The sequence below is a fragment of the Mus musculus genome, chromosome 6, assembly GCF_000001635.26.
Source record: "Mus musculus strain C57BL/6J chromosome 6, GRCm38.p6 C57BL/6J".
In the NCBI taxonomy this organism is placed as follows: Eukaryota; Metazoa; Chordata; class Mammalia; order Rodentia; family Muridae; genus Mus; species Mus musculus.
The window spans coordinates 135,202,552-135,226,263 of NC_000072.6; the positions used below are offsets into that span (position 1 = coordinate 135,202,552).

Genomic DNA, 23,712 nt, shown 5'->3' on the forward strand with positions numbered 1-23,712 from the left:
TCCTTTGCTCTTCTTGAAGTCTTACGGTTTTATGAGAATGCTCAGTGATGGTTATTCTGCACCCGGTTCTCTTTGGGCCCTGGGCTCCATTTATGCTGCAGTGAGGTTTGCCTATCACAGGCGCTCTCTGTCTCCTTTTGCATCTCCTCTAAGTACCAGGCCCATCTTCTTTCCTCTTCAGCTATACATATCTCTGCATTGGTCAGTTTCTTGTTATTTTGTTCGGTTTGAGGTTTTTAAAATTTTAAAAATCACGTGCGTATGTGTGTGTGGGTTTATACATGTGAGTGCAGTGTCTGTAGAGGCCAGAAGAGGGCGTCAGGCCCTGGAGTTACAGGCAGTTGTCAACTGCCTAAAACACATGGCAACTGAGCTCCTGTTCCCTGGGGGAGGCATGTATGTGCTTAACTGTTGAGACATGTTTCCAGCCCTGGATTGAGTGTTTTCAGACAGGGTCTTTTTTTTTAAAGCCGGTTGGTCTGAAATTCACTAAACAGCCTAAACTGGCCTGGAATCCCAGGCAGCCCCCTACCCAACCCCCTGCCGCTGAGTTCTGGAGCAGAGGCGTGAGGGAGGAGGGAGGCGACTGCCTTGCTTCGAACTTACTTGCTCTTTAGCTATGTGGGCCAATTTTCCAAATGCTTCAGCCTCAGTTTCCTCCTCCGGAAAGTGGGAGGCATTTCTGTCTGAAAGCTGCTACATAGTTTCCTGAGGGGAGATATTCAAAGTGCCCAGAAGGAATGGCTAGCTTTGTTAGCCATTTAATTTAGGTAGGTTTGCAGTAGTCATTATCTATGTCAGCTTTCAGAAATATCTATTCTTTTTTGATGATTCTATGATTTTTTTTTTGTTGATGTTGTTGACTTTTTTTTTTTTTTTTTTTTTTTTTTGACACAGAGTCCTAACCATGTAGCCTTTAAATTTATGATTCTCCTGCCTCAGCCTACGGAGTATGGAGACTGGGGGTGCCAGACAGTAAGAATGTCTTTTCTAAATTTGCTTTGTTGTTTCCCCCCCTTACCCATTGTTTTCTTGACTCCTGATAGTTGACTTTTCATCTCCTGAGTTGTGGTTGCTTCTTAGAAGTAGCTCATCTTTTTTTTTTTTTAACCTCTCCTTATTTCAGAAAAGACGGTATTCAATTTTTTGGAATTTACTGGGAAATAAAGTGCTCAATATTTCTCTCACCTGACTGTGGGGTTGGTGTGCCCTCCTCCGGTAGCTGCGCTGAGGGTGGAACCCAGGACCTCAGGCCCGCTGGGCAAGGGCTGAGCTATGTCCCTACTTGCTCCTCCTCCACTGAAGTTTTCTTTTTCTCAGTTTGCTCACAGTATTGTGCTGTAGCCTCTCGGGTGTTTGTAGAACTCTTTGGTGTCTTATGGCGTGAATACTAATACTGGCTCCTTTCTCCAGGCTGCTCCTGTTTGGATGGGGTAGCTGTGTTACTTTGGGTTCCTGGCTGAGTAGGGAGCAGAGTTTGCCAAGGCAGGGAGCTGGGGCAGTTGGAAGCTAGGATTTAAGGAGGATTCGGAGCACAGATCCCCTTCCCAGCAATGCACTTCCTCTGCTGTCTGTGTCCAGGCAGAATGCGGGGCTTAGAGTTGTGCTGAGAGAGCATTTGTGTGCTGGTTTTAAATCTCCTACCTAAGAACTTCACACTTAGCCTTTGTTGCTTGAGTTGTGAAAGTAGGTCTGGGCTCTTTTTTGTTTCCTTTACTCTGTTTTTGTTTTGATTTTAAGACTAAGTGTCACTATGTAGACCTGGCTAGCCTTTTCTCAGAGAGAGTCACTGTCCCTGTCCCCACTGTCATTCCTCCTGAATACTGGGATTAAAGGTGTATACCACCTTGCCTGACATCCTTTATTTTTAAGACATTTTTCCCTGTAGAGCTTGGGCTGGCCTTTTATGTAGCTCAGGTTGGCCTGGAACTTGTGGCAATCCCCTTGACTCTGCTTCTCACACCCAGGCGTTTGTTTTGTTTTGTCTTTGAGACGGGATCTTATGTAGCCCTGGCTGGCCTGCGACTCATTTCCAGATGAGGGCTCTGGTCCTCCTGCTTCAACTTGAAGTGTGAGGACTGCGGGTGTGTACCAGTTTCCTAGCTTATGCTTCAGTTGCTACCAATTCTAGGCCAGCCAAGTTTTCCAGCCAAGGTTATGGTTGTTTTGCACAGCTTAGCGGTATTTTGTATGGAATCCTCTGAGTTATTGTCTGGTTTCTGGCTCCCAGCTGGTCTCTGCCACAGCAACCAGCCTCTTCAGGACTGCCATGCCTGTAGTTACGCTCTAACCACTGGGCAGCTTTAGTCTTGTAGAAATCATCTCCCGCACTTTTGTTTTTTTGTTTGTTTTTGTGACTCTGCTTTTTGTCACGTTTTGTGAGACAGGGCTCATAGGTGTTCCTGTGACCCTAGACTTTCTTTTTCTCAGGGATGAAATTATTGGTTGGTTTACACATTCATGAGACAAGGAAGGGTCTTATCAGTTAGAACAAGTGGGCTCTTCTCTCTGATGCCTGGGTGTGAGCCCTGGGCGTTGCTTCTCCCTAGGTCCTGAGGTCTTAGGCAAATTACCTCAGTGTTTCAATTCTTTTGTTGATAAAATAGGTATTAGACACGCCCCCCCCCCCCCCCCATGTAGGGTCATCATGAGGATTTGATGAATTAAGACACCCAGGAGGTTTGGGTCAGTGCTGAGGATGCTAGGCAGTTGAGACATTTTCAATTCTTACGCCAGTATCGTCGTTGTCATCATCATTATCAATTCTCCGCAGAATCGTGGACTCCGAGATCATTGTTCAAGTACTGACGTGTGCATCTCCTGTTATTTTAGGAGACAGAATTTCCCGAATTCAGCAGCAACTGTCCATACACTGTGTGTTGGGAATGTATTGCATTCTCCCTCGGTTCCTTACCGCCTCCCTCCCCCTACTCTTACTCTTTTTCTGTCTTCCTCCTCTCTTCTGGTTTTAAGGAAGGTTCAATGACAGAAGCACCTCCCAGGACATTACTAATTAGAAGTTCGTATTCCTATAAAAGAACATCCACTAATTATTTTTTATAGATTCATTATCATTGTCTACGTTTCTGTAGCGTGTGGTACCAGGGCCTCTTCTTTCCCAGCAGAGTTTAAGATTCATGGTAAAAGCAAATAACCTCTCAGTCGGTCTGTTCACTGGGTCTTGCCAGTGGTTTCAGTCGGGCAGTTGTGTTTCTTTGGGAACCTTGGGAGGCAGAGACTGCCAAGATGGATCGAAGTAGATGCTGCTGCTAAATTTTTCACTTGGTGCTCAAAACCCAGGGGTAAGGCGATAGATAGATAGGGTGGCCTGAGGGTGGTTCAGAATCCATGGAACCTTCAGGAGGATTGCTGTGTGAGGCTGCCAAGAAAGCTACCAATGTTTACTGAAACAGTGAATTATCTCGAGTGCAATGGCATGGTTCTGTCCTGCCTGTGGCCAGACCACACCCTTGCATTTCGTTCACTTCCAGAAAACCTACTTTTGAAAGTATGGGCTTGCCACACTGTGTGCAGAGAAGGGTCACAGAAGCTCTTCCTTCAAATCAAGGGGTGAAGAAGATGGAGGAGTCTAACCTGGAGAAGAGAAGGCTGGTCAAAGGCTGTTGACATACTTAGGCAATAATAATAGAGGCTCAGATTGATAATGACCATCATCCAGGCACTGAGGGCCATTTGTATGGCCCTTACCTAATCCTTATAACAAGCAGGAGCTGTAGATGATAATTTTTATAGTTTAAAGTGGAGAAATTGGGACCATATAGAGGTAAGAGAAGGGTACACATAGCTGGTAAGTGAGCCAAACTGGTCTTTCCATAGTGAACAGCTGAATTCTTTCATTTTGGTTAGAGAAAACCTCATGCATGTGTAAACTCACCATGGAGCTGAAGCTGTCCTTGACCTCCTGGTGATCCTGTCTTGGCCTCCCACATGGTAGCTGGAGACTAGTGGGTTCCCTGACACTGGTCACATTCAGTTGGGTACCAAGGGATTGCTTGCTGGATGATTTGAAAGGAGACACAATTTAAAACAGGGATTATATGATCCTTAAATTTTCACCCCAGGATTTCAAGATTTAATATGTTTTCTTGGTTGTCAGGAGTATTTTTTTTTTAATTATTTACCAGGCTGGACAGTGGAGGCACATACCTTTAATCCTAGCAATTGGGAGGCAGAGGCTGGTGGATCTCTGAGTTTGAGGCCACTGTGGTCTACAAGTTTCTGAACAGCCAGGGCTACACAGAGAAACCTTGTGTTGGAAAAAAAATTATGTATCTTATGTGTATGGATGTTTTGACGACATGTATGTCCACGAACCCAAGCCTCTCTCTGATTTATCCTGTAGAGTCAATGTAGAGTTTGTGTAGAAGCAGAGTTCAGGCCGTCTGCCACCTCTGTGTCCGGGGAGACTGCCACCCCTCCCAGGACGCATGCTCAGAATAGCAGTCTTTCCACCTTTACTGAAAGCTGTTCTTAAAGGATATTCAAATCACAGGCAGTTCTAAGAAGTGAGGTTTTTGTCAAACTTCTTTAGCTGGCATGTAGTATTCAACTTGCTAACTTGTTTCCATAGAAACAGCGGGGAAACCATAGACATTTTGTGAGAGACAGCCTACAGAAGAGAATTGTTCTAGAAGTTTATCAGGAACAATCACGCCTCACGGCTCTGAGAAAATCTAACGTGGGAACAGACTCGGTGTAAAGAAAGTTAACTCAAGAGCCAGAGCCTCAGGCTGGCTGTGGGGTGCACACATAGAACCCCAGGACCAGGGAGGCTGAGGTAGGAAGGTTACTGCAGGGCCGAGGACAGCCTGGGCTACATAGTGAGTCCCTGCCTCAAATTTATAGGTGAATACATACGTGCATACATGAATAAGTGAATAACAAATTTAAAGTCAAAGCCATGGCCATGTTTGTTAGTGACATTCAATCAAATGCAGAAGCTAATAAGAAGCGCAGATATTTGGGCTGGCAAGATGCTCCTGTGGGCAAAAGCGCTTGCCACCAAGACTGGTAACCTGAGTTTAACCCCTGGTTCCCACAGGGACAGCCATGGTTAGAGATTGCACTAGAGAACGTTGGAAGTTATTTTCCCATCCAACTGCAGCTATTAACTGCTGTTCTGCCCTTCTCTTAAAAGAAAAGCATTTACTTTATGTGTGTGGGTGTTTTGCAAATTTGTAGGCCTGTGTACTACATGCATGCCTGGTGCCCAAGGAGGTCAGAAGAGGGCTGCAGATCCCCTAAAACTAGAGTCGCACCTAGTTGTGAGCCACCTTGTAGGTTCTGGGAATCAAAGCTGGGTGCTGTGGAAGAGCAGTGCTCTTCACCGCTGAACCGTATCTCCAGCTCCGCCTAAATCAACCAAGAGTCTATTATGTGGCAAATTGGCCTCACACTAAGCTGAGGATGACCTTGGATTTCAGATTCTGCCACGGTTTCCTGAGTGTTAGAGTAAGAGGCACTCACCGCTGCATTCACCGCTGTGCCTGGTTTATGTGGTGCTGGGGCAAATCCGGCTTTGTGCATGCTAGGCCAGCAGTACACCTTAAACTGATGTGCACCCCAGCCTCCTTATGTGTTTTGGGGACAGGATTTTTTTTTTCTATTGATACATTTAAAAAGCTATATGTATATGCATGTGTCTTAGGGTTTTACTGCTGTGAACAGGCACCATGACCAAGGCAAGTCTTATAAGGACAACATTTAACTGGGGCTGGCTTACAGGTTCAGAGGTTCAGTCCATTATCATCAAGGCAGGAGCATGGCAGTGACCAGGCAGGCATGGTGCAGGAGGAGCTGAGAGTTCTACATCTTCATCTGAAGGCTGCTAGCAGAATACTGACTTCCAGGCAGCTAGGAGTAGGGTCTTAAAGCTCATGCCATCGGTGACACACTCACTCCAACAAGGCCACACCTCCAAATAGGTGCTACTCCCTGGGCCAAGCATATACAAAACAATCATAGCATGGGAGTAAGATCAGATGACAGCTCATGGAAGTGAGTGTCTTCCTCCCATTGTATGGGCCCTGGGGATTGAACTCAGGTCACAGACCTAGCAGAAACTGCCTTTACCCACTGAGACCTATCACTAGCCGATGAGGCAGGATCTTGCTTTGTAGCCCAGGCTAGCCTCAAACCCATGACAATTCTGTTTTAGCGTCACACACATTGAGATTAAAGGGATGAGCCACTATGCCTGGCTCTCTGCTCTCGTGATTACTGTCTTAGCTCCCACATGGTAGAACTTGCAGCATGCCCAGGTCTGACTCATTTTGGTTAACACAGTGCATTATACTTTTCAATTTTCTTAACCCGGAAAGGCAATAATTCTAGAACAATTGACTCCCTCTGACCCCCTCCTCCGGCCACCTAATCATACAGAAGGCCACACTACAGGCTCACTGATGTAAAGCTAGGTTTGTTATTGTGACTTTGCTTCCATCTCTGTCTGACTTTCCAGGGAAGAAGAGCCCAGACCTCGGTGAGTACGACCCCCTCACGCAGGCCGACAGTGATGAGAGCGAAGATGATCTCGTGCTTAACTTGCAGCAGAAGAATGGAGGGGTCAAAAACGGGAAGAGTGCCCTGGGAGACCTGCCAGAGCCCGACTCAGATGCCGATGTGGCTGGGGCGGCAAAGCCACATCTTTCAGAAGTCACCCCAGAGGGTTTCCCCTCGGAACCCCTTGGGGGCCTGGAGCAGAAGGCCACCTCTCCCCTGGTGTCCTATGTGCGCACGTCTGTCTTCCTGCTGACACTGGTGATCTCCATGGTTCTGGTATTGCTCTGCGCCTTCCTCATCCCCTGCCCTCCCAGAGACCTGCATAGCGCTTGGAGCCGGCGCCTGGGCTCCCAAGGAGGTGAGTTGCGGGATTTTAAGAAATAAATCTGTAAATTTTCATAAGTTAGTGCACTCAAGTTTCCCTCCAGGTATTTGGCTTTTTTTTTTTTTTCTCATTTAGTTTAGTTTAGTTTTTGTTTTTTGTCTTGGGTTTGTTTTTTTTTTTTTTTTTTTTTTGGTTTTTCGAGACAGAGTTTCTCCGTGTAGCCTTGGCTGTCCTGGAACTCACTTTGTAGACCAGGCTGGCCTCGAACTCAGAAATCCACCTGCCTCTGCCTCCCAAGTGCCGGGATTAACGGCGTGCGCCACCACGCCCGGCTTAGTTTTTGTTTTTTGAGACAGGGTCTCACTGTAACCTTGGCTGGCCTGGAACTCACTGTGTGGACCAAGGTTTTGAACTCGCAGAAATCTCCTCTACCTCTGCTTCCCAAGAGGTCAGACTAAGGGCACGTACCATCATTCCTGGCCTAAATGTTTTTTTGGAGAACGGTGTCTCATGGCTGTCACCCTGATTGGCTTAGAATTCCCTACACAGACCGGATAGCTTCCTGCCTTCACCTTCCCAGTGCTGCTGTCTCAGCTGCGCACCACTCTGCCTGGCTTTCCCTCCAAATCTTAAAAAAATCACGTGTGCCGTGCAGTCTTTCCTCCTGTGCATGGGGTTGTTCAGGCGGTGAAGGTTAGACACGAGACAGAAGGCTACAGCTCTGTGCCCCTGGACCCTGCTCTCTGAGTTCCCTGAAGACAGCTTTAGTTTACAGCGTTGCGGCTGCATCCACCACCCACCCGAGGGAACAGGACATTGTTGAGGCCTTCCAGTCCCCTGACCCCCCATCCCTGTCTGCCCCCAAAAGACTCTGATCCTGAATTTGGCCTGATTATTAATTGACCTTAAAGCTTTGCCACATTGATATGGACATTGATATATTCATTAATTTTGTCTCTTTTTGAATTTTATGTAAATAGAATCATAGTTTCTGTGATTTTTTTTTTTTTACAATATAATTTTCGTTTTGGGGGACAGGATCTTACTGTGAAGCACAGGCTGGCCTTGGCCTTTAACTTCCTATCTCAGTTTTCTGAGGGCTGGGATTATTGTCCCATGCCACCACACCTGGTTTGTCAACACAAGTTTTGTGCTTGTTTGCGCCTGAGACCCTCCTGTAGTTCAGGTTAGGCTTGAACTCATGGAGTAGCTGAGTCTGACTTTGAACTCCTGATCTTGCTTCCACCTCCAGAGTGCCAGGTTACAGCATTCCATGCCACTGACTTTTTTGGAAATTTTTTTTTCCTTGTTGGAGGTTGAAGCCAGAGCTTCATTTATACCATCTATAACTACTCTGGCACACTATAATTCACGTCCTTTGAAAAGAGACACTCCTGAGATTAATCTATGCTGATGCCCTATAGCTAGAGTCTTCTATTCATTTTCCCAGTCTAACTTCCCATGTTGGGAATAGCATACAATTTATTTTTCTAGGGTGATAAACATAAATGAGTTCCAATCTTTTTTAAGTGAGTGATTCTAAGAACATTTTTATACATTCCCAAAGGGTTATGTACAAATTACTCCAAGACAGAAGCCTAGAAAAGTTGCCCTTCGGAGGGTATGGTCATGTTCTTTCTAAAGTTTCCCACTCTCTGCTAAGGTGGTTGTACCAACTTGTGCTTCTACTTTTGTCTGAGTTCCCTGCAGATTTGGCAGGCATTCTCTGACTCCTCAGACCAAGGAGGGGCTCCCCATTACCTCTGCTCTGCACAGGCCTCTGCTGCCCACTGAGGAGGAAGGGCAGGGCTGGCCGGGTAGAGCTTCAGACTTCCCTTCCCACTGCAGATGGGATGGCAGTCCCAGCTCCCCGCAAACCCCGTGGATATTTCCGTCTTGACTCTGGTGGGAGGAGAGGGTGCCGTGGTGGTGCCAGAACAAGGTTCCCGATATCAGGCTCTGCAGCCTTTGCTGTGGGGGTGGTGGGGTGGTGGGGCCATTATTATCTATAATCAATTTGCCTTGCTAGGCTGCACCCTTGCTGGGCCTCTGGCCAGGGAAGCAGGTTCCTTAGAGTGTCCTAAGCCTCCTGGTGTTTCTGAGTTGCAGTTATTTCACTACATCTTGTCTAGTATAGTCAGAAACCCCAGGGAATTCCATACATTACCGTTCCTTAGGTCTTGCAATCTCTAGTCAAGTTGACTTACCGTCCCCTCCTTTCAGAGTCTCTGTTTGCTTTATGTATAGTGCCCAGGGCTCTGCGGGCAGGCATCAGGGGAGATGCAGAGCTCCTCTTGTCTGTCTGGGAACAGGCAGTCCACCTGGGCTGGGAGGGTGCTGGCGGCATTTGCATCTGTCTTCTTTCTAACCTGGCAGAAAAGAACTAGTCTGTGGTAACTGGCTCAGGCCCTTTTTGTTTCATTATGTGTACGCCAGGCGGGGACCTGTCTCCCCTGGAGTTGGCTGACGTGAATAGAGATGGTCTGCGGGACGTGCTGCTCACCTTTGTGACAACCAGGAATGGGACTGAAGGAGGTAAGAGCTCCATCCTCTGGAGGCTACCACGGGAGAAGGAAAGCATTGGTCAGCTTCCCAGGGTCAGTGCACAGGAAGGTCTGCAGGGGAAAGGCTTTCTCTATAGGTCTGCCTTGCATAGCACGCCTCATCAGAATGGTCCTCATGTAAATCCAGATCATTTCAAAATAAAAGATCACTCCAAGAAATCAGGGCCCAGTGTGATAGTGCATATGCACGCACAGACTCTCTCTCTCTCTCTCTCTCTCTCTCACACCTCTTTAATCTCATCACTCTGAAAGTGGAGGTAGGCCAGTTCCTGTGAATTTGAGGCCAGCTTGCTCTCCATACTGAATTCCAGGACCAGTGTTAGAGGGACTCTGTCTCAAAGTGCACCTTCCCCCACATACACAAAAAGGAAGAAGGAAGGAAGGAAGGAAGGAAGGAAGGAAGGAAGGAAGGAAAGAAAGAAAGAAAGAAAGGAAGAAAGAAAGGGAGAGAGAAAGGAAGGGAGGGAGGAGGGAGGGAGGGAGGGAGGGAGGGAGGGAGGGAGGGAGAGAGAGAGAGAGAGAGAGAGAGAGAGAGAGAGAGAGAGAGAGAGAGAGAGAGAGAGAGAGAGAGAGAGAGACCCAAGTCCTAGCTGGAGGGACTTGGTGGCCACTCAGGCCAGTGAAGAAACCAGAGCTGAGAAGTAACTTACCCATACCTTGTGGTGACAGCCTTAGTAATTAGATGTGTGTGTGTGTGTGTGTGTGTGTGTGTGTGTGTGTGTGTGTGTGTGTTACGGTGGGAGGGTGGTAGGGCAGAGACAACCTCAGGTGTCATTCCTCAGGAACTGTCCTGTAAATGGATTTTAATAAACTCAATGAGTTATTAATATGACCTGGCCAGGCCCCCAGTAATAGAGGCAGTGTCCTATGGATTTATTTAATCAGCTTAGCACGATTACTGGGGGATTAGCCCTAATCTATTTTTCTATATGCTAGACTGTTAATTCCCCAGCTGATCTCCCAAAGTACTTGCTGTTTGAGTCTCACTGGGTTATTTCTGCTCAATCAGCCTGTCCTCAAGGGGCATTTTACTTGGCCAAGTGCTCCTATCCTGACATATCTAATGGAGACTTTTTGTTCTCTTCCTTTTCTTCTTCTTTTTCCTCTTCTTCTTCTTTTCCCTCTTCTTCTTCTTCTTCTTCTTCTTCTTCTTCTTCTTCTTCTTCTTCTTCTTCTTCTTCTTCTTCTTCTTCTTCTTCCTCTTCCTCTTCCTCTTCCTCTTCCTCTTCCTCTTCCTCTTCTTCCTCTTCTTCCTCTTTTCTTCCTCTTCCTCTTCTTCCTCTTCTTCTTCCTCTTTTCTTCCTCTTCCTCTTCTTCTTCTTCTTCTTCTTCTTCTTCTTCTTCTTCTTCTTCTTCTTCTTCTTCCTCCTCCTCCTCCTCCTCCTCCTCCTCCTCCTCCTCCTCCTCCTCCTCCTCCTCCTCCTCCTCCTCCTCCTCCTCCTCCTCTTCTTCTTCTTCTTCTTCTTCTTCTTCTTCTTCTTCTTCTTCTTCTTCTCCTCCTCCTTCTCCTCCTTCTTCTTCTCCTCCTCCTCCTCGTCCTCTTCCTCCTCCTCCTCCTCCATTTCTTTCTTTCTCCTCTTCGTTCCTACCTGTGACTCTAGCTCAGTAACTGAAAACTCTACTTACTTCTGTAGTCCCCAGTAATTGGCTGTAGCTACTTTTATTTAATCAGTGGCTTTAAATTGGGGAGTAAAGTTTAAGTAGCATCACTAGCGGTATGTTAGAATCTGCTAGTGGGACGTGGTGGGGGGGAACCAGATTGTGGGGACCAGCATTTAGCATTTGAATACATAGCAGCACCAGACCAACCCTCAATGCCATCTACATTATATTTTGAGGCAGCGCCTCTCATTGGCCTGGATCTGGCTAGCACCCTCAGAAGCTGCCTGTCTGCCGCCCCCGCCCCCTGCAATGACTGTGCCACCTCTCCAGGCCTGTTCTGTGGGTTCTGGGGATTGAACTCAGGCTTTCTTGCTTTTATAGCCACCACCTTGCCAACTGAACCATCTCCCCAGCCAGTTCTCCACTGCTCCCTGGTTACAGTGAATGTTGCTTCTACCCTGCTTTCTCCATCCTCGCGGGGTGGTTCATCACTCAGGTCTTTGCACACAGATGAGTGGGCCAGAGGCCTTCCTTTCCCCTTTCAGTTGAATTCTCCAGGTTTGTCGCCCCTGGGAAGGATAGACAGTGTACAGGATGTTTATCAGCTCCCTAGCCTTGTGAGAGAGACTGAGGAGAGCAACTAACTTCCCTGCTTCTTCACAGCTAGGGTTGGAACAGGGTGGTCTCAGGTTGCCCCTCTTAGAGGACTTTCTTTTTCGTCCTCCTTTGTCCCTGGGAACATTAACAGCTTTGAGGGCCTGTACTGCCACTAGTGGGATCCGGCACCGGGACACATCTCTGTCAATAGTCTCTTTATTAAAGCCTCCATAGCTTACACATAGCAACCAACCAACCAACCAACCAACCAACCAACCAACGAATCACAGTAACCAACAACAACCAACCAACCAACCAATCATCCACAACCAACAACCAACAACAGCCAACAACTGACAACAACCAACCAACCTACCAACCAACAACAACCCTACCCCCAAACCCAAAAAAGTAAACAACAGCAACAACAAACAAGCAAAAATGCCTCATTTCCGTGATAGCTACACAGGGTCTTAGTTTGCCTGCAATGGCTACTGAATTGGTAATGATGACAGTATATCAGCTGATGCATGACCCCTACCCGGAGGGTGAAGAAATCCTAGCAAGTGTATTTTGATCATTTAGGCCCAGAGTGAGTGTCCAGGTATGCTTTAGAGATCTCCGTAGTGTGCATTTGCCTGACATCACTGGACCACCTTTCAGAAGCATGTTTGATATATGGATGCAACTCTGAGACAGGGAAAGCAGACTTTCGTGTGGTTGTAGCCTGATGGCGTTTTCCTGGTCTGTGACTCATTTGCCTTTAAAGGAAGGCTAGAGATGCTGAAGCTGTTTGGTGTTTTGCCTGCTTTGCTCTATATCAAGATGCATAGTGATGAGACTGAGGGTTTCGATCCTTTGTAGACAAACAGGATTTGTCCACAGGTTGTAAAAGTAACAATGTAATTACTTTAGTTGCTTCTGTGTGCCTGTGACAAAATACTCTAACCTCAAACGATTTACAAAAGAGTTTATTTTTGGCAATGAACTCTCAAAGCCCTCCCTGCCTTGGTGACTTCCTTCCTTCAGCAAGGCATCACATCTTAAAGGTTCCATAATGTCCTAAAATGAAAACACCAACCAGGGGCCAAGTGTTCAAACACATGAGACTGTTAGGGACATGTCTCACTCAAGCCACAACAATAACCACCATTAGGAACCTTCTAGGTGCTGTGTTTGGTTGTAGGCACACAGCCCATGCAAATGGATTTGCTTCTCAACACAATCTGACCAAGTAGGCTAGTATTGTCCCCTCTTCCAGATGTGGAAACTGAGGCACACTAGGTAGAGGAACTCTTTAGAGTCCCACATCTGGTAAAATGCAGACCTGAAGTTCAACTCTAAGAACGAGGCTCTGTAGTTCATGCACCCAGCCCCCATGCCTCATGGATGTCCCTACAGTGCCACTGGGAGCAGAGGGAGAGAATTAGCTGATTATGATCCAGTCAACAAGCACAAATTGGCTACAGTAGGCCCTCTCCTGAGTCCAGAGATCCTCCTGCCTCTGCCCTCCAAGTGCAGGGGTTAAAGGCATGCACCACCACGGCTGGTCCTCTCATGGGGGTTCTTAAGCAGGAAGACTAGCACAGGACTGGTTTGGAAAAGTCTAGAAGGTAATGCAGGAGGTCTGATACAGCGGGCCACGTCCTGTTTCCGGTCTGCAGCTGTATCGTTTAGTTAATAGCGCTGAGGAGCAGGAAGAATGAAGCCTAGAGACTTCAGGTGTCTGAAAGTAGAAAGTGTGAGTCAAGATGTCTCGGCCTCAGAGTGAAAGCAGAGTCAGCCAGAGGTGTGACTGTCACCGAGTCACCCTGACCTGAGCTGCTGTGGCCTCCCTTCCTCGGACCTGGCTGTTCTTTTCCTGCAGACAGCGAGACCTCCTTGCTGTTCGCCTCTGTAGCTTGCAGGTCATTTCTGAAAACCTGCTTTTCTGTGTGGGGAACCTTTGCTGCTGCTGACTGGGTTTAGGGTTGACTCCCTGCTCTGCCTGGGTTCTAGGTCAGCCTGGGCTCTCCTGTGCATTCCTTTCCAGCCCGAGTGGCTCGTTTGTTTCCCCTCAACGACTACTACACCCTGTTCTGGATTTTGCTCCGTCTTTTTCTTTTCATTTTTAAATTACATTTATTTAGTGTGTGTGTGTGTGGTGCACACATGCGTGTAACAGAGCACACGTGGAAGCCAGGGGACGACTTTTAGGAGTTGATTCTCTCCCACGTAGACGTGGGAATACTGGAATAGTGCTGGGGGCTGGAGACTGAACCCAGGTCTCCGCTCTTGGCAGCAGACACCTTTCCCCACCCACTTTGCTGGCCTTACCCCTGTCTTTTGCTCAGCAAACAACTGGTTTTTGCTCAGCTACAACTCTATAGAGCAAGCATCTCGTGACGGGCTGAGAAATCAGATGTTACTGTCTCTCCTTAAGGATGCCACTGTTCAGTGTGGGCTAAGGTGGCAGACAGGTAAACAGATGCGTTGGGAAAGGTGCCAAAACGGAGACATGGTGAGGCAGTTTAGAGGAGCCCACCGCGGCTGGTCTTACACGTGTCCTACAGGAGGTGTGAAGTGGGGGATGACAAGTTCCGTGTTCACACCTTGTCAGAAACCACAGGAAGGAGCTGAGCAGACAAGAGCGAGCTGCTGTGTCACCACCATCTCCCTATGTCACCGTTCATCTCCCTGACTCTTCCCTTCTGCCCTTTCCCCACCTCTCTTGCTTGCCTTTAGGTGTTGGCTCACAACCAACTGCAGATCTGGTGTGCCTTTCGGGGATGAACGGCAGCACACTGTGGTCCAGTCCCCTCCCAGAGGAGGCTCAAGATGTCACATGCTTAGATCTGATACCAGGAAGTGTGGCCAAAACCATCTGCCTTGTGACGGGGACTCGCAAGATGCTCAGCGCATTCAATGCGACGTCAGGTAAAGAGTGGCCTTGGGCGCGCAGAGTGCTGCCTCCGGAGCCTCAGTGTCGGATCCGAGCAGCCGACAGGGGAAACTGCTTTGCTCTCCTGGTTCAGAAGGTGCTTGGTTATTAAGGGTAAGAGATAAAGGGCTTGGGAGGACCGAGTAAGCAGATTCTTGTTGCAACCTGTTTGGTGATAAGACAGGGCTAAATAAACTCTTACCCAAACAGATGCTACCCCGGGGACCTGGGTTGTAGAGTCTCTCTGTACTGGTCTTTGTACAACAGGCAAGAGCATGTCACCTCCTTGCCTTTGAATTGTGCTGGTCTGTATGTGAACCTGGGCCCTGGTTGGATGCTACTGAAAAGAACTCCCAGTCTTGTGCTGATATGGCCTTTTAGCTTCTTTTCTGTTTTAGATCCACAGGCTGGCAGTGATGAAAATGAGTCTAGTATGAAAAAGATATCTCCATGTAATATAACATAACTTAATATAACATGACATAATATAATATAATATGATATAATATTTCTATGGGCTATAATCTCGAGAAGTTGAATAGTAACATCCTTCCCAATTCAGAGGTACCAAAATGGGGTGCTTTATTTTTGCTCACTCCCTTTTGAGACATGGTTTTTACACTGTACCCCAGACCTTGAATTCATAAGATCTTCCTGCCTCAGCCTCCCAAGTGCTGGAGTTATAGGTGTTGAGTACTATGCTTGTCTAGTGGAGTACCTCTGGGTGGGGAAAAATTACACACACACACACACACACCATTTTGCAGAGAGAATCCTTAGCATGCACCAAGCACCCAGTTTGATTCCCAGCACCACATAAACTGGGCATAGTGGTGCAGGCCTATAATGCCAGCACTCATTTAAGAGGTAGAACCAGGATCTGAAGTTCAGGATCATCCTTGGCTACATCTAAGTTCAAGGCCAGCCTGAGACATATGAGCACCTGTATTTAAAACAAATCTTCAGAGTGCACTTACTGTCCTAGCTCAGGACTGAAGTCCTTGAAAGCCTTCTGTGGTTTCTCTGGTGTGGGCTCCTTAGTGCCTGCAATGCCCTGTGACAGACACATTCCGCAGCCCTAGTAGAGTGAGCTCCTACTTGCCAGGAGGACATAGCCATCTCTATTTGATATACAAAATCCAGATGTGTGGGACTCAAGAGATCACTCAATGGTTCAGAGCACTGGCCACTCTTACAGAGGACCTGGCTTCAGGTCCCAGCAACACAGGGCAGTTACAACCAGCTGTAATGCCAGTTGCAGGGGTTCTGATGCTCTCTTCTGACTTTCCAGGGCATCAGCGGACACACAGTGTACAGGCATACATGCAGGCAAAGCGGTCACACACATAAAACAATAGCTAAATAAACTGAAATCCAGATGTGAGGCCTTTGCATGCATGGGTAGCCAGACGCTTGAGGTTTTCATAATCCCACTTCCTGCTCTCCTCGTCGTCAGACAGAAGTAATGGCAGGATGTGGGGAGCTGTCTCGTGTTCGTTCAGCTGCTGAGTTTTCTCTTCTGGCTCAGGAATGCTGCATCTACCTTTTGCTGAGACAGAAAGCAGAAGTGATGATCTACCTCTGTCTCCTTCCCTAGGGAAAGTCCTCTGGACTCTGAACCCAAACCATCTGTCCAACGGTACCTTGGCAGCCCCGGTTGTGGTGCTGCCAGACCTTGATGAAGATGGTGTCAGAGATCTGGTGGTGCTGGCCATTGGAGAACTGCAGGTACGGTCTCTGGTGATGGTTACTGTAAGTGCTGCGTAGGACCTTGTTGTTGCAATGGCTTAGGCCGAAATAGATTCTCCTGGTGAGCTTAAGTGACCCAAGACTATTCCAAGCTCATTTCCTGTGATGCTCTGTGGTTCTGAGTACTGTGCTTTAGCAGGGCTCTGGAGGCAGATGGCTCGTGTGTAAATTCCTTCTGTGCTACTCTGTAGCTTTGTGGCCCGGGGCAAACTGTACCCTATCCATGCTCTGATCTCTTCACATGTCTAAATGAGAAAGTTTTATCTTTCCCTGTAGGCCGCTTATGAAAATGAGAGCTAACAAATTAAGTCCCTAGAAAACTGTGTAGTTTTTACTCTGTAAACAGAATGTTAGCTTTACCATATTGTATCTATTTAAAATTTACTTCAATTGTAAAACAACAGGATGGATGGAGAAGGCTCATAAGAGGTAAGCTTTGGATATATCTTAGTTGGTAGCGTGATGGTTTAGCATGCATGAAGCCCTTGTTGGGTCCCCTGAACTGCATAAATCAGGTGTGGTGGTAATACTCCTGTACTTAGGAGACAGGCAGAAGGATCAGATACTCAAGGCCGTCGGTGATAGCATAGTGAGCTTGAGATTGACACATGTGTGGTGAAACCCAACAACAACAACAACAACAACAACAACAACAACAACAACACAAGCAAGTGCTTCCCCCTTGTAATCGCAGCATTCAGAGGTTTGAAAATTCCAGGTGAGCCTGGGTTGTTGCACTTTGGGACCTGTCTAAACTTGTGGTGTGTAGTTTTAAAAATCGCTACCACCTTTTCCCGGATTGGACCGAGCTCTGGCCCCTCCCTGGTTTCCTTTTGTTTTACCCGGCTTAGCTCTGGGATCGGCTGCCACCAGCCCTAACCCGGCATCTCTTTCTACCTGCCTTTGCTCTGGGAGGGGCCATGCTACCAGCCCACTCTGAGACCCTTGAATCTGAGGATTAAAGACACAAACTGTTACTTTTTAACTTGCCTACTAGGCACAATTGCTGGGTGCAGATAACTCCTGCCTGGAAAAGCGTGCCCTTACCAATTTAATATTTCTGTTTTTCTAGCTTGTTCCACCTAAACCCCTGCCAAACATCTTTGGCAATCTGCCCGTAGCAGAGGCCGCAGCCCCCAAGCCTCACATGGTTGCTGTGTCCTTCTTCCTCCAAAGCATGGCAGAACCAGCAATCTCCTTCCTTGAGTCTCCTTTTCCTTCTGGGACCTGGAAGTCCTACCTGTACCTTCTGTCCAGCGATTGGCCGCCCCCAGCCTTCTTTATTGACAAGTCAAGAACCAATTGGGGAATGGGATTTTAACATCAGGACCTCCCTCTACACAAACTAATCAGACTAAAATCCTTTCTGATTCGTCAATGACCAAAGGGAGGTGCCAGAAGAGGACAACTTTCAGCATGGATGTGGTAGCTCATATCTATAATTCCAGCACTTGAAAGCTGAGGCAGGAGGATTGCTGCAAGTTCGAGGACATCCTGGACTGCTTAATAAGTTCTAGTCTGTCTAGTATGCCCCAGTGATGCAGTGTCTTAATTTCCTCCCTTCCCCCTGAAGAAAGATAAGCTCTGATTCCAGTACAGTGGCCTCCTAAAGCCATGGCTCAGACACTGGAGCAGCTGCTCTGTACCTGATGGGATAAAAGGCCCTCTTCTCCCTAGTCTCAGGAGAGATCACATTAATGAGCAGTTACCTCAGTTAAAAGTTTTGTTGGTTTTTTTGAGACAGGATTTCACTATGTAGCCCTACCTAGCCTTAAACTCACCTACATTTGCCTGCCTCTGTCTCCCCAAATACTAGGATTTAAAGGCATGTGCCACCATGACTGGCTTGCAATTTAAATTTAAGCTATATGCAGCAGGGTGGTTGTGGCACATGCTTTTAATGCTAGCACTCAGGAGGCAGAGGCAGGCAGGTCTCTGTGAGTTCAAGGCCAGCCTGGTCTACAGATTGAGTTCAAGGATAGCCAGGAATATACAGAGGAAACCCTGTCTTGAAAACCAAGCCAAAGCAAAACACAAAACCAACCAAACAACAATGGAAAAAGCTATATGTATTGTATATATGGATGCTTTTTTTAAACCAGTTGACATTTTGTCTAGGCTCCACCCCACAATTATCTGGCAACAGCCAGGTGTGCCTGACTCACTATAAGAGGGGCTGCTTGCCCCCTCTGGTCCCTCAGGGGGAAGGGATTCCTCAGCATGGGCCCACAGAGGCCCCCTCTTCCCCTACACCTGACTGCACCTCCACCACACATATTCCTTCTCTCCTTATCTTCTTATAAAACACATTACCTACATATATGTCTGTGTACCACATGTGTGCCTGGTGCCCCTGGAGATCAGAAGGGGGCATCAGACTCCTTGGGATTGGGTTTACAGATGGTTGTGAGCCACCATGTGGGTGGTGGGAACCAAACTCAAGCCCTCTGCAGGAGGATGCAGTAGAACCATCCTTCTTGTGGGCCCAGTCTTTCTTAACTTAAAGATCAGTTTCACTGGCTCAGCCTGTTTTATTCTTATTTTTGAGACAGGGTCTCCTTTTGTAGCTCTGCCTCAGACTCAGATTTGCGACCCCTGCTTAGTGGCTAGGTTGGCCTGATACAGGAATTATTCACATTTGCGACCCCTGCTTAGTGGCTAGGTTGGCCTGATACAGGAATTATTTTATGTATGAGTGCCCCATCTGCAAGTGTTCCTGCATGCCGGAAGAGGGCATCAGACCTGGGTGTTGGAGAATTGAACTCGGGACCTCAGGAATAGCTGAGCTATCTCACCAGCCACCTCACAGAGTGTTTTTAAACTTTGCATCCTAGCCACTATGAATAGAAGGAGAGGGGGTGGGGCTGGAGGGGCTTTGTTCCCGCTATTAGGAAGTGATTTTCTACAGTGTGAGAGTGTGGGAAACCGCTTTCTGATGGAGCCCAGGTCTCACAGCCCATTGAGGCCACCATACACATTCTTGTACGTCAGCACACTTGGAGATCTTGGTTCTTTTGTTTGAGATTTTGGGGGACAAAGTCTCACTGTGTATCTCGGGCTTGCCTTAAATTTCTGACAATCTTCATCATCTTGTCTGTTTCCTTAGCACTGGAATTGCACCACGACCAGCAGAAATCTTAGTCTTAATGCCCCCACCTGCTTCTTATGCCCAGTGGTATTGAAGGGCAGTGCTCAGGCCTTTGAGATCCTCCACACTACCGGGCCCTTGTTAGAGGAGTCATCTCACTTGCTCTTAACTCTTTGTCTCTACCTGTCTATGGGTCAGCTGGCCTCGCAGAACTTATTCATTTGAGTGGTAGAGTACAGATTATATAATAGTCTCCATCCTGCCTGACCGTGACAGTTACAGGATATTCTAGGATGGATTTAGGCAGCGGCTACTTCTGCCTTGATTACAGGCAGTGATGAATGTGAGGAGCTGTGTGAGCCACAGACATAAAGAAGGGAATATATTTAGGACTGTGAATTAAGAGTAGAGGAGTCCTTAGGTCTGGGAGGGGTATGAACTGAACTTGGCAGAAGAGCCTGCTTTCATATGCGGGGACTGGTCTGGCCTAGAATGTTACAGGGAATGAACTTGAGAAGCCTGTAGTCATTGTGGTCACACTATGTATCAGTGAGTCTGAGCCTAGAACCATAGTCCTGTGTACCCTTCTCAAGCCCCTAGGCTAATGCTAATGGCACTGATGTGTGAGCCTTGTTGCATTGCTAATCAATCAGCTCAGGAGATGTTGTTATTGGAGATGTTTATTCTCATATCTTCTTCTCTGTCCCCACTTCAGTGTCATTTGGCATCTTGGAGTGAATCTGATCTCCACCTAGTTTAAACCCAGTGACTGTTAGCCTGGTCCCGCTGAGCCGGTCACTCCAAAGGCTAAATATCGATGTCTTATACAGCAGTCCCTTCAGAGTTGGGAGTTCCTTTTCCCTGGAACCCCATCTGTCATATGCTCTTTAACATCTGCAAAGAGCTTGGCTCATGGTTACCTCAACCATGAACCATGAGGATACCATTACTTCTTTTAAGGCAAATTCAATTTTTGTTTGTAGCAGAAGACTTTCTAACATCTGCTCCTTGCTTATAGTCAGTGAATGAGCTCATACCTTCTCATTAATCAGTGTCTTAGTTAGGGTCTCATTGCAGTGAAGAGACACCATGACCAGGGCAGCTCTTGTAAGGGCATTTAATTGGGGCTGGCTTACAGGTTCAGAGGTTCAGTCCATTATCATCAAAGCAGGAGCATGGCAGTGTCTAGGCAGGCATGGTGAGGGAGGAGCTGAGAGTTCCACATCTTGATCTGAAGGCCTCTAGGAGAAGACTGACTCTCTCAGGCAGCTAGGGGAAGGGTCTCAAAGCCCACCCCCATAGTGACACACTTCCTCCGACAAGGCCACACCTACACCAACAAGGTGACACCTACTCCTAATAGTGCCACTCCCTGGGCCAAGCATATTCAAAACACCATAATCAATTAATTGGTAAAATGATTTCTTCTTACAACTTTGATTCATCTTCCAACCTAAGGTCTTTTAGAGCATTGTTTGTTACATAGTGTTTCTGCTCTGAGGTACACTTACTCTAGTCATGTGGTCTTTGACGGGATGTTTTAGGATACACCATAGCAGCGTGCCAGGACCTTCCCCTAAAAACTCCCTTCTGGTACTGAGGGAATAAGTCATTTTTTTTCCTGGGTGTGCTGTAAGCCACACTTGTTATCTTCCCTATAAGAATCCGTAATGATAAACAGCAGCAAACACTTTACTGAAGGGGCTGGCGGGTGTGTGTGTGTGTGTGTGTGTGTGTGTGTGTGTGTGACTCAGTGGCGCTTGCTGCTCTTTCAGAGCACTGGGGCTTGTTTGGTGCACACACACACACACACACACACACACACACACACACACACACGCACACACACACTCTACAATAAAAGAAAATGAAAAACAGAGTCTTTAGAGCTCAAGCTAATAAACCGGGGCCAGTGGGTTAAATTCTCCCCACTGTTGGTTTTCCCAAATATATTTTTTTTGTTGGAGCATAGTCATTCCCTGTTCTTCCTGTGACAGATTTCATGCTAGAATAACAGTAGAGAGTGGTTGCTATGGAGACCATGCAACCAGAGAGGCCTACAGTATCTACTAGCTGGCTGTATGCAGAAAAGAGTTGCTGCTTTTGAGAGTGGACTTGACAGTGGCCAGGCCAGACATCTGGTGTTACAGGAGAATTCTATGGGATGCTACGTGGATGCATCAGTGTGTTAGTCACAGCTGAGGCCAAATACCGGGCAAAATCAATGGAGGGGAGGAAGCTTTCACTGTGTCTTACAGAGTGTAGAGCCAGGTGGGGAGGGAAGGCATAGCAGCCCCAGGCGCTGTCACATTGTATCCACAGTCAGGAAGCACACTGTCACATTGTATCCACAGTCAGGAAGCACACTGTCACATTGTATCCACAGTCAGGAAGCACACTGTCACATTGTATCCACAGTCAGGAAGCGGGGAGACAGAAATGCCGGTGCTCACTTCTATTTCTTTCCTATTGAAATCTCATTTCATTTCTGTATGTGCATGTGTTTGTATATGTGTCTGTATGAGTCTGTGTGTGTGTGTGTGTGTGTGTGTGTGTGTGTGTGTGTGTGTGTGTGTGTGTGTGTGTGTGTGTGTGAGTATCCTAGGAAGGCAGATGACTTTTAGTCCCACAGAGCCAGAGTTGCAGGGATTTGTAAGCTGCCTGACTTCAGTCCTGGGATCAGAGCACCGGTCCTCATGGTTGAACGAGTACTTAGAACTGCTGACCCTTCTCCAAAGCCCCTGATTTTTTTTTTATTCAGTCAAGACCCCAAGCTGATAGGATGAAGCTGCCCATATCCAGGGTTGGTCTTCCTACTTAGTTAAACCTAGAAACATCTTCAGAGACACCCAGAGCTGTGTTTCCCTGCTGATTCCAGTCCCCATCAAGATGACCATCTGAATCTCTCTGGTAGAAACTGGTTAGAGAGTAAAGACCCTTGCCCCCTTGTATCAGCATCTTATATTTAGCCCTCGTCGATCTTTAGTTGCTTTAGTCAATGACAACCACTGTGCTTCATCATCTGAGGACTCTTCCTACATATCTAATGGGGGGGGGGACGACGACACATTTGCCCCGCTTCTTATCTCCAGGGGGAAATAAGCAAGCAAGTTAGGCTTTGTGCTTTCCAACCTCGGGAAGTGTTCCCGAGCCCTTAGCTTGTGAGGCCTTTGGAAATGAAAGGCCTCTATTAATATGCCCCCTTTCTTTTACTTTTTCAGCCAGATCTGTGTTTTCTGCTGGTATCTGGCCGGACAGGGAGTCCTGTGGGCCGACCTGTGAAGTATAACATCGTGGGAGTAGGGAATCTGATTGGTCCCCAGGTTTACATCACCGCCAGTGGAGCTGTCTACATCCTGTTTGGCTTTGGTAAGAAGCAGGGCTGGCTTTGGCTTCTGCTCCCCTGGTGTGGTGCCCTGGCCTTCCATGAGACAGGGGTTGCTGGTGTGGGCTCTTTTTCATCACTATTGTAGGACCTCTCTCCCTGCTGCATGCAGGTCATTAACTCAGCTTTCCCTTGATGTGGTCTCTGGAGAGGGACTGCCCACATCACTTGATCACTTTCCCATCACTCCAAGCGGGACCAGCCGGAGTGGGCTCTGCGAGCTCCGCAGGCTCCACTCTGTGTCTCCTGCCCAGCCATACACTCCTCGATCCCCACCAACCCGCGCCCTGGGATAGCCTGGGGGAGTTCTTTTAAACCCAGCTGCTCAATTTGACTCTTCCTGTGGCACTAGGAAACATACAAGCTGTCGCCCTGCGGGACATTTTTGTTCAGGCCCAAAATCGGGACAGCTCGCCACCCTCTCTGCAGATAGAGGAGCCGGAGTGGGAGAAGCACAGATCTGTCAACCTTTCAGAGCTCATCGATGTTTACAGGTATGGCTGATAAGGTGTGTGGCCGAGAGAGGTCCTCTGGAGACTCATACACCACGGGGTCTCTGGGTTTGGGTTGACTAGTGAGTAAGGGCAGAAGTGTGGGGAAAGTGGAGCTAACCTTAAAATACCAACGTATGCTAAACACAGTGAGGAATTTGTTTCTTTTGGTTGTGGAATGTTGGGTGTGTGATTGTGTCATAAATAGATTATAAGGATTGATATTAACTTAACAGTCCGAATTAGAACAACTAAAGGATATATTTATAAAATGGCTGTAAAACTAGATAGGAAAGCTTTGACTTCTCTCCCCTATATTGTGACAGAGTAGGAATAGGATACATGAACTCTTATTATTTTAATTTTTATTTACTTCTCAACTTGTGTTGTCATATGAAGCGATCTATGTATTTTATCTATACAACTCTTGTCTTGGGTAATAATTGTTTTATTCCGTTCTGTCAGAAAC

General features: G+C 47.3%; 1 protein-coding gene across 7 annotated transcripts in view; it reads left to right on the plus strand.

The window, feature by feature from the left end:
* Fam234b (family with sequence similarity 234, member B) overlaps positions 1-23,712 on the plus strand; it is a 39,363-nt gene that overhangs the window by 5,672 nt on the left and 9,979 nt on the right. For 5 of the 7 annotated variants that reach the window (XM_030255645.1, NM_028982.4, NM_001362110.1 and 2 more), the window contains 6 exons: positions 6,482-6,880; positions 9,284-9,382; positions 14,335-14,526; positions 16,128-16,258; positions 22,589-22,736; positions 23,105-23,246. In XM_030255645.1, the coding sequence (XP_030111505.1) occupies positions 6,482-6,880; positions 9,284-9,382; positions 14,335-14,526; positions 16,128-16,258; positions 22,589-22,736; positions 23,105-23,246 (1,111 nt within the window). Of the gene's footprint in view, positions 1-6,481; positions 6,881-9,253; positions 9,383-14,334; positions 14,527-16,127; positions 16,259-22,588; positions 22,737-23,104; positions 23,247-23,712 lie in introns of all 7 variants that reach the window. The other 2 variants (XM_006506715.3, XM_030255646.1) reach the window with 1 other exon arrangement.